At 43.7% G+C, this 14,603-nt stretch overlaps 1 protein-coding gene across 1 annotated transcript; it reads right to left on the bottom strand.

The window, feature by feature from the left end:
- Positions 1–190: 190 nt before the first annotated feature.
- Positions 191–14,488, bottom strand: rfx5 (regulatory factor X, 5). The gene is made up of 11 exons (XM_075449554.1): positions 14,442–14,488; positions 12,372–12,526; positions 11,972–12,005; positions 11,767–11,849; positions 11,078–11,200; positions 10,666–10,782; positions 9,603–9,681; positions 9,313–9,511; positions 8,610–8,692; positions 8,412–8,537; positions 191–7,997 (listed from the first exon to the last, which is right to left on the bottom strand). Exons 2-11 carry the CDS (start codon positions 12,491–12,493, stop codon positions 6,873–6,875), a joined length of 2,091 nt encoding a protein of 696 aa, XP_075305669.1. The 5' UTR covers positions 12,494–12,526; positions 14,442–14,488; the 3' UTR covers positions 191–6,872.
- Between the last annotated feature and the right edge of the window lie 115 nt (positions 14,489–14,603).

Below are 14,603 nucleotides of genomic sequence, written 5' to 3'. Positions count from 1 at the left end.
CTTACATTCACTTTTATCTAATTAACTGTTCCAGCCAAGGCCTCTTGATTAAACCTGAGGTAAGAGCTAAAACCCACAGTTCATTTATACCAAACTTTTAGTCTGGTCCCTAAATTCATTAAATTTCTGTTAAATTGTTTTCAACAAATGGTCTGTCTGGGTTTTTTTTCTTTTTTTTTTATCTCAAACGTACCTTTCACATAATTTTATCTATATTTATGATCCGGAAATACTATTTTTGAATGTTTATATGATCTGATTATGATCTTTTCTTCTTCAGTTTGTTTTCCCAGAGCACGGTCCCTTCAGTGCTTTGAGCTGGTGTAGTTTTTAATGCTCACTTTTGAATCTTTTCTACTTTTTTCTTTGCATTTGAACCACTGTAAAGCACTTCAGTTTCCATCTTTGGTGCTAAACAAGTAGCCCAATTGATTGATTTATTGAAACTGGATCAGTAGCATCCAAAAAAAGGACGAGACACGTCTTCCTCCCTGTGGTTTTCCAGCTTTTTCCAAAAGGATTCACATTGCTGCGGGATAATAGTCAATGTCTTCAAGACCCACTTGGAGACCAAAGAGTCACAGACTTTCCTCAAACATTTCTGACACGGTAAGAAGTTGTTTGGAGCTTTGTCAGATCCTGCTCAGCATGGAAACATCCTTGGGTCTGTTTCTGAAATAAATGCTAAAATCAAAAGAATCTTCAGTAGTGGTCCAAGAGATTCAGACTCTGCTGCATTTGAATAGAAAGACTGAGAAGAGACAATGAAAAAAAGGGGGGAATCAGACAGAGATGTGATGAAATAAAAAGAAAGAATGGGAGGGAAGAGAGGGAAAGAAGGCATCACATAATAAGTGAACGTCACGTCTTTTATTCCATCAATGTAGGAAAATAGATTCACATTAATGTCCTGGCTTCTGTCCTCCGTCACTCTGTTTCTCTTCACAACAAACAAACGAAAACTAACAAGCAAAACTAACAGGGCAAAGTAAAGGTGCATTTCACTGCTTATTGTCATCTCCAAAGCAAACCAACCAAAAATATCTTTTTTACTTCAGAAGTAAAGTGCAAAATAAGGAGGAAAACAAACAAAAGAAAACAACACAAAGCCAGCAGGTCACAGATAAACAAAAGCAAACGTTTACAGGTGAGAATCTAGAAAACCGGACAAGAAACCACAGGGAAAAAAAAACATGCAGGAAGACGACGGTGTCATCTGCAAATAAAACATACTTTAAACAATTTTACACTAAGAGGAAGAAAAACTGCACATCGAGAAGCTGTACAACTGTAATAAACAGCGGACACACAGCAACGAACAGAACCAAAGACAGACGACAGAGCAGTAAACAACAGATTTATGAAAGCACTGATGACTCCTCATCTTTTCAGAGTGAACAGAAAACAGCAGCAAGAAGCTGCTTGGTGTCAAAATCCCACTCAGGACGACGTGACCCAGAGTTCCTGAGCCTGGGAGGCACAGCACCTGCGAGGCCTCACTCAGGGCGGGAAAATCTTATCCACACAAATGTTTTTCTGGAGTAAAAAAAAAAAATCATTTAAAAAAAACGAGTGGGCTTCTGACAGCAAACAGAGCTACTCTGACGTCAGACTGAGAGTTCACCATCATCACATTAACTGCAGGGTTGACCAGGATCAGCTCGCTCAAACAAACGTCTCGTCATCTCGTCACCTTCGCTCTTAAGTAGTCTTTTAGCTCTAAACTGGCTTTTCCTTTAGCTGCTCCCGTTAATTATTTCTATTCTATTTAATCCGTAAACATCCACTTTGTTTTATAGGTTCTTCTATCTGTGAAACTTTGTGACGTTTTAAAGACAAAGATCAATGTTGTTACACAGATTTTTTTAATCTGATCTCACTTGAGCCCCCCTGGCCGGTAATTATTGGCGATCTAGATCCCCAAAGTGTCAGAAATGTTGCTGTTCAGGAATTAAAAAAAAAGTTTCAGTAAAATGTTTGGTCATAAAACATTTAAAGCTTCTCTGTCTCACTTTAACTTCAATAAACAACAACAGGAACAGGACAGGAAGTGACATCAGAGGGCGTTGTTTGATTCGCTCTGATCCTTCAGAGTCAACACACCGCTACCCGAATCCCGATCCATTTATCTTTGATTATCTGACCCGTTTCTAGTTTGTTTGTTTGAGCTACGCGGCTCCACAGTGAAAGTTTCCCTTAACCAGCTCCACTTTCAAGCTGGCTGGGCCAAACTGGGCCAAACTGGACCAAAGTAAATCAAACTGGGCCATGCTAGAGCTTTCCTGCCTTCAAAGGCTAGCTCCTGACCATCTCTTTGAGTTTTCTTAAGATTTCTTTTGTTGGAAATCCTGAAAAGAACTCCACATCTCCAGTCTATCCAGTGTCTTTGCCAAACTGGGCCTTGACTTCCACGTCATTTTGGAGCTGGACCTTCAGAGTCCTGCTGATCCTTCGGGCTTCTTCAAAACATAAGAAAGAAAAAACATTCCAACAAAACATCTACATCCCGTCATTCCTATTCAGAGATGAGCTCAGCCAAACTGGGGTTTGTGAGTTGCTTGAAACCATTTACAAAAGCAGTTTCATGTCTCATTTCTCAGGGTATTACACATATCTGACACAGACCCAAATCATCATGACATATTCTTGATTTTGATTTCCACAAACGTTCTCACATGAAGGGAACAGCACATGTTCAAGAGGCCAAAGTTTTCCATATACGAGTTCAAACTGAGCTGAACTGGTGCACGCGTGCTGACTTGCTCCAAAACATCTTGTCAAACAGGACTTTAAGAAACACTCCAGAACTCCAAACCCAGTTTCCGAGCTACTCGTCTCTCGGGCTCTTTACTTGTCTAGAGGAGCCAAATTGCATTCAACTGGACATGGTGTTACTTAGAAATGTCCACAGCTGCTTCAAACTGGATCCTCGTTCCACTTGACTTCAACGGTGCTATTTTTGAGCACCTTTTAGATCTTTGTCATGTTTTCCAGTTGGACCAGTTTAACCCAGCAGGTCCAGCAGACGGAAACAGCTGCTGCATAACCTCCGGTTTCAGTCTGAACCTTTTTGCATCACCATTAAATCAAAAAGCAACATTTCACTTTGAGATCAGATCTGAGATCACGATCGTCCGTCTCTTGTATTAAGAGGTTAGAAATTTCGGAACAACAAGTAAAAGGACATGTTTATGGATGAGTGATTGAAGTGCAACTTGTTGGACCACTCCAGACTTCCCCAAAGGAAGCTTCAGTTTACTTTAGACCGAAAGGATTTTGAAAACATTCAGGCCTCGGAGCACCAGAAAGGAAGTGCTGGTTAAATCCTCTAAATCAGCTCCAAATCAAGACCAGCAGGTCTAAAGTAAAGAGTAACAAAAAAGAAGAGCATTTAAAAAAGAAAAAGTCTGAAAAAAATCTATCGAGTCAAGTCCAAAGTCAAGATTAACGTGTCTAAGTCAGGATCTCCAAGCACCTGAGCCAAGATCAACTGGTCCCAAACAAAGGTCTGGAAGTCCAGAGCAAAGTAAAACTAACTTTTATCAAAATTCCCAAGTTACGAGTCCCAGGTGGGGATCCAGGTCTTTACTCTGGACCTGACCAGGTTTAAACGTAACATTTGTTTCATCGAGCAGAACTAGAAAGACCACGGCAACATCAGAAATGATCATCAACCTATTCCTTGTCCACTGCGAGTGTAGAAAACACGACCGCGATTGGCTGCTGACACAAATCCAGGTCATCTGACAGGCGTAAAGGTCTCTTCCAGACGAGGTTTTGACACTGTTGTAAAGGACCAGCTCACTGGAAGCACACTGAGGCCTTTAAAGAAGCATTCATACTTCACTATTGCTGCAAACAAAGCCCAACAAGTGAAATGTTGCCTTTAATCACACGTCTCGTTTCTTCAAACCCCTCCAGTTACAGCAACTTTAACATGAAAGAGTGTTTTTATTCATCTCCTTTTTACCTACAGCTAATCTCTCCACTGAACACAGTAACGTCTGAACAAGGATTTTTATTCTGACCAAATTTTTTGCCATAAAAAATAGCGCCGACCACTGTCAGCCTCGAGCAGAGTGCAGAACGCTACATCACCCATGTATACTCGTCAATCTATTATCTCAATGAACAAATTCATAACGTACACAGACTCCGTCTTTTATCTCTCAACGGTTTGTTTCGGTTCTGTCTGAAAAGGGCTGAGGCTCAAACCGAGACATTTCAGTGAAGCTGTTGCTCCCCCACGAGGGAAGATGTGGCATATTGGCACTTCACTAAACTCATGTGACTGAACAACACATAGTATTACTGTTCATTTTAATCAGGAAAATGTGGGCAGTGGTAAAAACAGCAAGCACGTCAGCTGGCCTTCTCTAAAACTCGCTTTCCCATCATGCAACAAGTCTGACATTTTCAAGGGTCCCTTTGACTGATCTGTAGCTTTTGGATGCAGGGAAACAAGGACACTGGGGATAGAAAACAGCAAGGACAGACAGCAAGATCAAGCCCTGCGGTGTTTAGCACCAACAATGAAGACGACGCCCTCTCAAAGAGCGAGAGGACGTTCGGCAGAGGTGAAGAACAGCAGTGAAATGACATTTCCATGACGACATAGGGTCAAACTCCTTTAGAAATCAGCAAATATGAGGAGGAGGAGGAAATCCTTCCTTCTGCCGACTTGTTTTTGCTAAATAAATTAAGTTCAAACAAGTAGCAAATATTCAAATTTATCGATTAATCCTCTGAACAGTTTTAATTCTAGATGTTTATCAGGATGTGAACCCTGCAAAAGTCACCAAGACCAGATATATGAAGTTATTCTAAAGCGCCTGAGACATTTGAGAATAAGCTCTAACCTCTTTTAACCATGTTTTAATCAAATATGACGCACTAAAGAGATTAAATGAGGATTTTCATGCATCAAAACTAAAAGGAGGACTACAATAGTGCCCCCAAAAAAAACAGCCTCCGCAATCCAATTTGGTCTATTTTCAGTGAAGAAGAGCGTCTTCGACGGCTGTATTTAATTTTCTGTAGCTCAGGAACTGCAGCTTTTCTAATTTGTGAGCAGTTAGGAGTATAAAACTGAGAGGTTTGAAATTAAAAGTTGAGCTCAAGTTGGTGTCTCAACTGAAAATGACTTTAAAATAAGGACAAAATGGCTTTTTTTTTTTAACATCCAAAGTCAGTGAAACGATGACGGCTGGTTCACATTGCTGATCCAGACAGAGCTGCAGTGACGAGCTCAAAGAGGTGGTTAAGTTAGTGCAAAGGGCGCATGGCAATATACAACGAGAACTAAGCCAGCTAGCTAAAACAGCTTTAGTGCAAAGAAAGCTAATCCTATGCAAAATATCTCCCATAAATTGGTCATTTTTACTGCATCTTAACGTGTTAGTGCCACGTGGCAGGTATCTTTGTGCTTTGCTCAAAGTGCCTGAGCTGAAGCATTTTCTTCAGCACTTGAGGACAAATTGAATTTTACTCCGGCTGCTGCAGCTGGGATTGAGCTGGATGAGCACGTCAGCGTATATCATCATTTATTTGCATCTTGCATCAGCTCTGTTGAGTGTTCATGAAGCAGTTTGGTGCCTCGCTCAACTCAAAAAGTCGGGTCTGCTTGGGATCATCGGGGGCTGGATATTTCACCTTCACTCCTTTCTAGGATCTACTTGTTAGATTTCACACATATAGTTTTAAACAAGCTATAGAGCTGTTGGACCACTAGATTTGTTACGTCTGGGGCCGAAAACAAGATAGCAATCTCCCCCATCTTTTTTTTGTCTGTGTGGTAAGTTAACTTAAAAGCAGTCGGCTGTAGCTTCATCTCGAGCTGTGTCAGAATTTAAAAAGCTTTAGTCAACATGATTTGGGTCATTAATACACATTTTTAACTTTTAGTGTGTTATTTTAGGCCGCTAAAAAGTTTGTCCACAGTGTGAATCGACATCAAAACATCAACAAAAAAAATGTGTAGTCATAACGCATGAGACCCGGCTGCTTTAGTCAACCAGGTATTTGGTTTAGAACTGATTCTCAGCTCAATAAGGTTTAACGAAGTGTTTCTGAAGCTCTGCGACTCAGATGGAAGAAAAGCAGGACCCGACTTTTAAGTGTTCTAGTGTTCGAATCTGTTTTCTGAAAAATGACTTGGAATAATTAATTCAATTTAAATATACATCAACACTGACGAGTCATGTCAAACGAGTTTTTGGGTGAGGGCTACTTTCTCACACATCCACAATCAGAAATACAAAGCTGTTTAAAACAGGGACTAAAAACAGCTATTTTTCATGAGGAATAGCGGGATCCAGGCTGGGCTCTGTTAAAGAGGCCGTTTTTTAATTGAAGCACATAGAACCTTCACGAGGCTCAGACCCGTAAGTACCTACGATATCTATCGACTATATCCAGGCGAACACGTCTCCCTCCTATTTTCAACTTCCCGACTTCCTTTGCATGAATCTCTTCTTTTTCAGTTTTTCTTTTTTTATATGAAGCAAAGCAGCAGACGATGAAACCTCGGCACGGAAAATTTGAGAGTGAGGAAAACAAGAAAGCGCGAGAGGGAGGAAGGGAACGAGGGTAGAGGAGTGGTTCTGGTTTCGGCTACGGGCGACGCACAGACACGCATGCAGTTACAGGATCGTAGGTTCAGTTTACAAGTGCGTTTAAGTCGATGAAAGGACAGAGTGCCGACGTTTTGGCTTCATTTATCCCGCTCGATTGGCTGCTTGCTGCTGCCGCCAATCGGGGATTTCCACCAATAAAGAGAAGGAGAGGTAAAGGGGCGGAGCTTCAGAGCAGGTGAGGTAAAAGCTGTGCGAGGGAGGACAGTAAAAAAAAGACAAAGAGGAGATTGATGAGAGCTAATGTCCTTCTCTCTTCGAGGAGCTGCTGATCTCTTTTCCCTCCTCCTCAAGCTTCACATCCATGATGGGGGAGGCGGGAGGGGAGTAGACGGGAGCAACAGCAGAGGTGGAGGGAGGCGGCAGTTCCCCGGGCGTCAGTGTTATTTCCACCTCGCCTCGCTCCTCGTGCAGCGTGGGCAGGAGAAGGGGAGGCGGCTGGGGGTTTGCTCCAGGAAGAGGAGCGGGGCAGGTGTTGTTATTGCTCGGTCTTGGAGCTTTTTGGATGACTTCCACCATCGGGGTCCGTCCTGACGGCGCCAGCTCCAAGCTGGAGTTCCCCGAGCTCTGGAACAGCAGCAGCGGCCTGCTTTGTCGATCTGGCTCGGCTGTCCCGCCAGGTTGGCACTGCACCACCACGCCGCGGTGCTCCACCAGCTGGTGCACCGTGTCCGGCATCGCCGGCAGCTGACTTAGAAGCAGCCCCGACTGCTCCTGGATCACCAGCTCCAGCACCGGCTGCGAGGAGGACGACAAGGAGGAAGAAGCCTTCTGGATGACACCGCCGGTCAAGGAGGTGATGACCGGAGGCTGTGAGGGAGGTGCAGGAGGCGGAGCCTGAGGAGGAAGCGCAACGGGAGGAGCAGGAAGGGAATCCTCCGGACGAGGTTTCCTCGGTCGTCCTCGTTTCCGCTTCACCAGAGGAGCGTTAACAGCAGAGCCACCAGACACACCGACAGTACTGCCGCCTGACGACACGCCCTCCAGGGGGCGCTTGGTGGCGCTTCCTCGTGCTTTCTGGACCACAGAGGTGGGGGCCGCCGGAGTGTGCTGCTGCTGCTGAGCAGGGAGAGGGGGAGGAGGGGCAATCTTCTCCCTTTCATAGGACAGACAGCCCTGAGGCAGGATCATAAGAGGGACAGGACCGACCTGCTGCTGGGGCAGCGTTGCCATGGCAATGACCTTCACCCCACCACTGCTGGCAGCAGCAGCAGCAGCAGCTGGACCTCTGTGTCCGGACGCGCCGCCGACACCTGATGCATCTTTGGGAGCCAGCGAGGGCGGAGAGGAGCGGACAGAGAGGGTCTTATCAGGGATGGAGCTGCGAGGGAGGATTCTGGGTAACTGCTTCATGAACGCCTGCATCTGCAGCAAAGTCAGAGAGTTGTGTTATTTTTATTGATTTCCCCACTCATTACTGTACTAACTGAAACATATCAGCTTTTTGTTGTAGCCAACAGTCAGCCCGCTTTTAAATCACACTCAAAAAAGGCCGTAACACTTCATATCTGACAAGTAGTGACCACCGATGGTGTGGCCTTTGTGTTTAACGACACAAAGCAGATCCAGCAGCTGTTACAGAATAGATCAGAAGGTTGGGAATTTAACCCACAGGGTGATATGCAGCTTAAAAGGAAATTGTTCATTTAATTCTAGTTAAACCATTTCTGCGGTTTAGACGAGATCAGACGCCACCGCGGCCGCTGCATGGGGCACTACAACTCTCTCAACAGCAGCACATCAGCTGCTTTTGAAGGAAATAAAGTTGTTTTGACTCACCGCTGGATGCAGAGACGAGGAAGAGGTAGAGGAAGGAGGAGGAGCGTCTGCTGAAGAAGATTTGGCTACTGCTGCTGATTTATCTCCAGATGTGAGCTTCAGTAAGGACGGGTCTCCGGATTCCTTCTGCAGACAGGGAGGAAGCAGTGAGCAGCGAACATGCGGATCGATGAGATCCGCGACTGTTCAGGAACAAACCTTCTGATCTGGAGCCCCGTCACCGTCAGCTTTAGAGACCACGGGAGTTTTCTTAATGACTTTGTGCGTTTTAGCGGGGCCACCTGCAGGCAAGCAACAAGAGCAACAGCTGAGTCATATCGTCACGAACAGGAGCGGCATTTATGTTGCAGCTATTCAGTGCTCATGCTGCTTTAACAAAGTCTTGAGTTAGCAATGTCCCAGCTTTAAAAAAAAAATTAAAAAAAACTGTCCAGTGGGACTAGTTTTAAGCCCAGGACCAGCCCACTTTATCATCTAATTTCTAGGTTCAAAGTCCTCCTTACTGCTACATGCAGGGAAGAATTCAGGTCTAAAATAAAAACAACTTCTCTCTAAAACTCTCCCCAGTTTCCAAAATATGTACCAACTTTCCAGTAATTGTCCACACTTTCCAGGAACAGTCCTTGTTTATCAAAAAGTCCAAATCTAAAATGATCACATATACACACACGAACTTGCACTGTTTTCCGGATTAGGACATCGCGTTAATTCATTAAAGGCAGCCAAACCCAATAAAAATAACCTCAATAAACATCTTGGAATTAACCATAACCAGTATCTTGCCTCAATGATAATCTGTTTTGGTTCCCATGAGGATTACAGGTCCCATGAAGGTCAGTGATAGTACCAGAAAAGGTCCTAATGAAGTAACAAAGACAAGACCAAAGACAGAGAGACGCACCTGCGAGTGCTGCAGAGGTCACCAACTCGGCCTGGCTGCAGCGAGGGTTTACAATGTGCTCCTGGATCAGGTACCGAGCAATCTCCACGACTGTGTCGAAGGAACGCTTCAGGATCTTCTGCGCCCAATCACAGATCAGCTCACATGCTGCCTCCGTCACTTCCTGTTTGTAGGTCTGGACCAGCTCTGTCAGCTCCGACTGGAAACAAAGAGGAACGAGCGTAAGCTCGGGCTCGCCTAAAAGCAATGTACACATTTCTCACACGTTAACAAAGTCGGTGTATGAGTACCGGGTCATTCTTCAGGTCCAGGTTGGGCAGCAGAGGCATGTTGAGAACCGTCTTCCTCCTGATGCCGCTGTAACAGTACGTATCGGCCGAGCAGGTCAAGGAGTTCAACCGGCAGCCTTCACAGCCTGAGAATAAAAGCATCCGATAAAGGGGCCAAATCAGGTGGAAGACCTAAAAATGAAGGTGATCGGTGCTGCTGTATTCAGCACACCCTCAGCTGTGTCTGTCAGGCACAGGTCTGAACCTCTGCAGTTAGGCAGAAAACTAGAGGAGCTGCTACGGTCACAGCTCGACTGGGTCATTTAACCAGACCCCCATCCTTGTAAGTGTTTGCATGCACTGCAACTATGAGGTCTGTGTGAGAAAATGTCGGCGATATTCTGTTTCTGTTCTGAATGACAGCTGTTCTTAGTTGGTATAATCCTGGCTGTGACACAGAGGTCTTTAATGGCTGTAACTCTAAATACAAACAGCAGTCCTTTGTGTGTAGTTTTGGTGGCTTGACTGGAAACCGAAGTCGTGAACTGCTTCATCTTAGCCCCTGAGATTGTTGGGGATGACGTGTACTTTCTGAACTTTGAGCATTTCCATCAAGTTTCCATATAAGTGGAAGCAAAAAATTGATTTTTAAACGGTGTCGGGTCCCCAAAAAACAGGTGAAAGCTGGGTTGGTTGCAGTAAGATTAATAAACAGTGTTCATAATTGTCTTTGTTTTATATGATTATCATTATCATTATTATTACCTTTTCTGGCTGTCAGCAGCTGAATGAAATTGCATGATTTCTGATCTGATAACTTATTCATCTGCAGCTTATCGTGTTTCTGTATTCACCAAATGTTTTTCTATGCGACAATCCTTCAATGCTATCGTTGTTTTCAAATAAATAACAATCATTGGAATGATAAATGCATTTGATTGCTCGCCTGGCTGATAAAGACGTAGCTCTCTGTATGCTCAGGGAAATAAAAAGCAACTCTTTGAGCCGTTACATTCATTCAGCTCCAGAACAGCAGCAGACTGTCCATCTTTTCTCGTTTGTTTCGACTGTAAGAAAAGGATATTTGGACTGTCCTCTGCCCCCGAGTCGTCTCGCTTTGATGTTAGGGAAAATATCTCGGATGATCTTCCCAAAGTTGGCAGCGCTCAGGGGGCGATGCTGCAGGTTCTCGCAGTGTCTCCTGAGGCACAAAGCGGGCAGAAACAGGGGATTGTCAGTCAACTATTAACATTTTTTATTCAAATTCTTAATGAAAAAGAATAATTAATGTAACCTCCATACACCAAACAGTGGGACAACCAGGACATGAGCAACCATTATGATTTAACCACTCGTATTTTGTAGGCTGTACTCTGGCCTGTTCTTATCTCGCTCCATTCGTTTACATCTGATCCTTATTTGCTTTAACGTGATTATAATCTGCCCGTCTCTCTTTGTCTAATTAAAACAGGGGGTGAATCTGTGTGTTTTCTCACTTGTATGTCTCATAGACGTCCTGTTTAGGCAGACAGGTGTCCGAATGCTCCTCCAGATGACTGCGGATCCAGGTACAGGTGTGAAGCTGGTCGGCTGTGTTGAATGAACAGGAGTCGCTGCTACTGTCCACAAACATAAAAATTCAGCTGCGTATTAACCACGAATGTCTCTCCCTGCCAAAATATACTCGATAAAGTTTATTGAACGGGTCCGCCAGTTCCCGAAAAATTTCCTCATACCAAACACAGGTTAAATTACTTAATAGGTAACTAATTAATAATTAATTAATTAATAGGTAACTGAAGTTAGCAGTAGAAGCTTGAAGATAGTTCAGATAGACAAACACTGCTGGGCAAAAAGGGGGATGGTCCTCAAGCATCGAATAAGCTACTAAATCCATTCACCTGTAAGTCAACACCTCTTGGAAAATCATGAACTGGGTGACTGAGATTATTTACTGAATAATTTCTCAACAGCTTAGTAAAAATCCAAGAGAATTCAGTTTTAAATAACTGGTTGTAATGATATAGGAGCACCCTGCGCTATATTCTATAAAAGATGAAACCTAAAAGCATCACGTGCATACAAGTACATCAAGAGATGCACAAAAGACCTTTAAAAAATACAGTTAAAAACGGGACCTGTGCTAAATTCGTTGCCCCGCATTACATAGTTGGACTTCTCTGACCTTTTGTCCCCAGAAGCGGGTCCAGAGGGCAGCTGGAGGTACAGGTAAAGCTTGTCATTGTCAGAGAAACGTTGGACGTCTTGCTGTTGAAGCAGAACAGAAAAGATCAAGCCAAGCCCCAAGGAGGCACAAACTTCCCAAAAGACCTGCAGGCCTCGAAGTTTTTTAATCAGCAGGATTTTAAAGATCAAAGTTTAGTTCTTACCAAGATCTGATCCACTTTGGTCTGAACATTCTTACTGCAAGACAGAGAAGGCACCACTCAGAAACCTGCTCACATTCATTCAAACACGATGCGTTTAAGCACCTATCGACGCTCCCTCACAACAAGGCGGCAGCTTTAAATCACCAAAACAACCTCACAGGATATTTTCACTGACACTGAGAGACGCATAAAAAACAGAGAAGAAATATTCAGTTATCTCTGATTAACCTCTTTACGTTGCTGTTTTAACTGAGCGTTTCATTCACTGCTCCGCTTATGCAGACCTTTGAAAACACACATCAAGACAACTGTCTTCTGACTTTCAGCTTCATGGATTTTCCTCTTGAATTAGTTTTTTTTAAGAAACCACAGAACTTCTCTGGTTCGCTGCAAGACTTACGAGATGTTGCTTTTCAGTTTCTGGAGCAGCATGCTGGGCTCGGTGTCGCCCTCCGCTGCCTCCAGAGCGCCCTCCCCTCGCTGGGAGGCTTCAGCCCGCGGGTGGTGCTGGTCCTCCGACATCTGGACCGACTAACCGGTGCTAATCGCCACCATCTGAGAACACATGGGCAAGAAACACTCCATGAAAACTCTCTGATGAGGCGTCTGTACAGATCCAGGCGTCACCTTGGATCTGTACAGACGCTTTAATGCACAGTAACACTCAGGAAATCTCCTGTGTGGTTTATCTAGTTACAGAAGACTAGATGTGAAAAATTTGGGGCAATAACTATTGTCATCCTGAATATATTTGAACGTTGGCTTCCTTTATTACCCAACTTACTGTGAAACTAAAACACAGAGGCCGAGATTGCAGCTGGAAAACTAACAAATAGTCACATCTGAGAGGCTAAAAAAAGACATTTTTTTCCCTTTGAAAGTGACTCATACGGTTGATTATTTATCAGAATTGTTACAGATGAATTTCTTGTTAATCAACCATTTTAGGATTCCTGTGTTGATAAAATATCAAGGTGAATAATGGCACTGGGTGGTACAGGTATGTTGTACTAAACCAGCATCATCTAAGAGCACAAAAAACTGCCTCAAAAAGAGAGCTGATCAATGTAGACCACAGCGTTAAAATGGTTAACTTTACAACAGAGAAAAACATCTACAGCCCGGTACAAAAAGCTGCTTTGGTCCTTAAAGCTAACCCTCATCAAGGCCCAGAGGCCTGAAGTAACACCGAGAACTTGGCAATTATTTTTCTCATTTTTGGCTCCCTCTATAGTTGTGAGATGTAACACCACAACAATAAACAGCCATGCACATGAATGTTTGTCATGTTGAAGAGCAAGTGTTTGAATAATCACAGAAAGATCAAAATAATCAACAAAATTATATGAAACCAAGCAGTATAATATCAACCACTAAAAAAAAAAAAAAAAACACAAAAAAATATAGTACACATTATGACTATCAAGAGAAACCTTATTAATCTGTAAGGGCGGGCCTTTGCATGTCAGCTCTCAGGTTCCCAGGGGCCTTTCATTTTATCACCTGTTCATGCCGGAGTTACTCAAGCCGTTAAGATGATTAAAACTAACAATAATATGAGAAATGAGCATCTGAATTTAAAAGTGCTAACTCAAAATGTACCAGAGACTCCAATGTGCAAACGGGCGTGAGTTTAGTGTTTTTCTGAGTACGGAGGCGTTGAAGCTGCTGTTGTCACCGGTTTCGGGTCTTTGCAGCACCTGCAGCCCGACCGGAGCAACTCGATCCATTTCAGCATCACACCATGTTATCATTAAGCTAAGAATCCATCGCGGTTCCGCTGACAGCTGGTAAAAAGGCCTGCTGGCTGCCGGGTAGTAACACATGTCAGCTGTCACAGTGCTGTCACTAACTTCCACAAACGGAGCGGGTCACACGCCTTTAAGAAGCCACATTCAATCGGCCGCTGGCCACAGTCCCTCGACACACCCGCAAGCATTAGTTGGAAATGCTCGTGTGCCAGCAGAGCTACCATGTCAGGTCTGACTGCCGTGTTTACAGCGGGCGCAGCGCCGATGGTCATGTGCCTGCCATTTACTACACAACACAGTCGCACCAACACACTGACCCAGCTCAACATGTTACTGCCAAGCTAGCTGGCTAGCGAACAACATAGGCGCCCTTCAGTCGTTAGCTGAATTGAATTCGGTCAAATTTTAACAACGCTTGAAAGCCAAAGAAAACGAAAAGTGTTTCCTATAGAGAAGAGTGATATCAAAACGTCTAATGATATTTTGTTCGGATACCTTGAAGATGTCGCTAACTGTTGAAGGCTAGATAGCAAACTTAGCTACGTGCTATCAGATAGCATTAGCTAGCAAGCAATGAAAGATCTCTCAAACCGATTTTTACGCGCTATTTTCAATTTCAAAATAATTCAGGACAATAATCAGTTAATTCTCTCTTTAATGTATGATCGGGCGGGTTACTCATATTTCAATATTTATTTTAAAAAAGAAAAAGAAAGTACCTGAGCCAAGATACAGCAAAAATCCCCTTTCAGATTTTTTTGTGATTGGACGACTTTGTTATGTCTGCCTGACTACAAAGCCAACGTCTACTTCGATTGGTCAGCTGTCAAACATCTACTCGGATACAGAAAGTGGGTGAATTTCTATTCGTGGAATGGAAT

Source organism: Odontesthes bonariensis, chromosome 18, assembly GCF_027942865.1.
Source record: "Odontesthes bonariensis isolate fOdoBon6 chromosome 18, fOdoBon6.hap1, whole genome shotgun sequence".
Lineage (NCBI taxonomy): Eukaryota > Metazoa > Chordata > Actinopteri > Atheriniformes > Atherinopsidae > Odontesthes > Odontesthes bonariensis.
The sequence above is the reverse complement of the archived record's forward strand: the minus strand, read 5'-3'. Positions and strand labels throughout refer to the sequence as shown.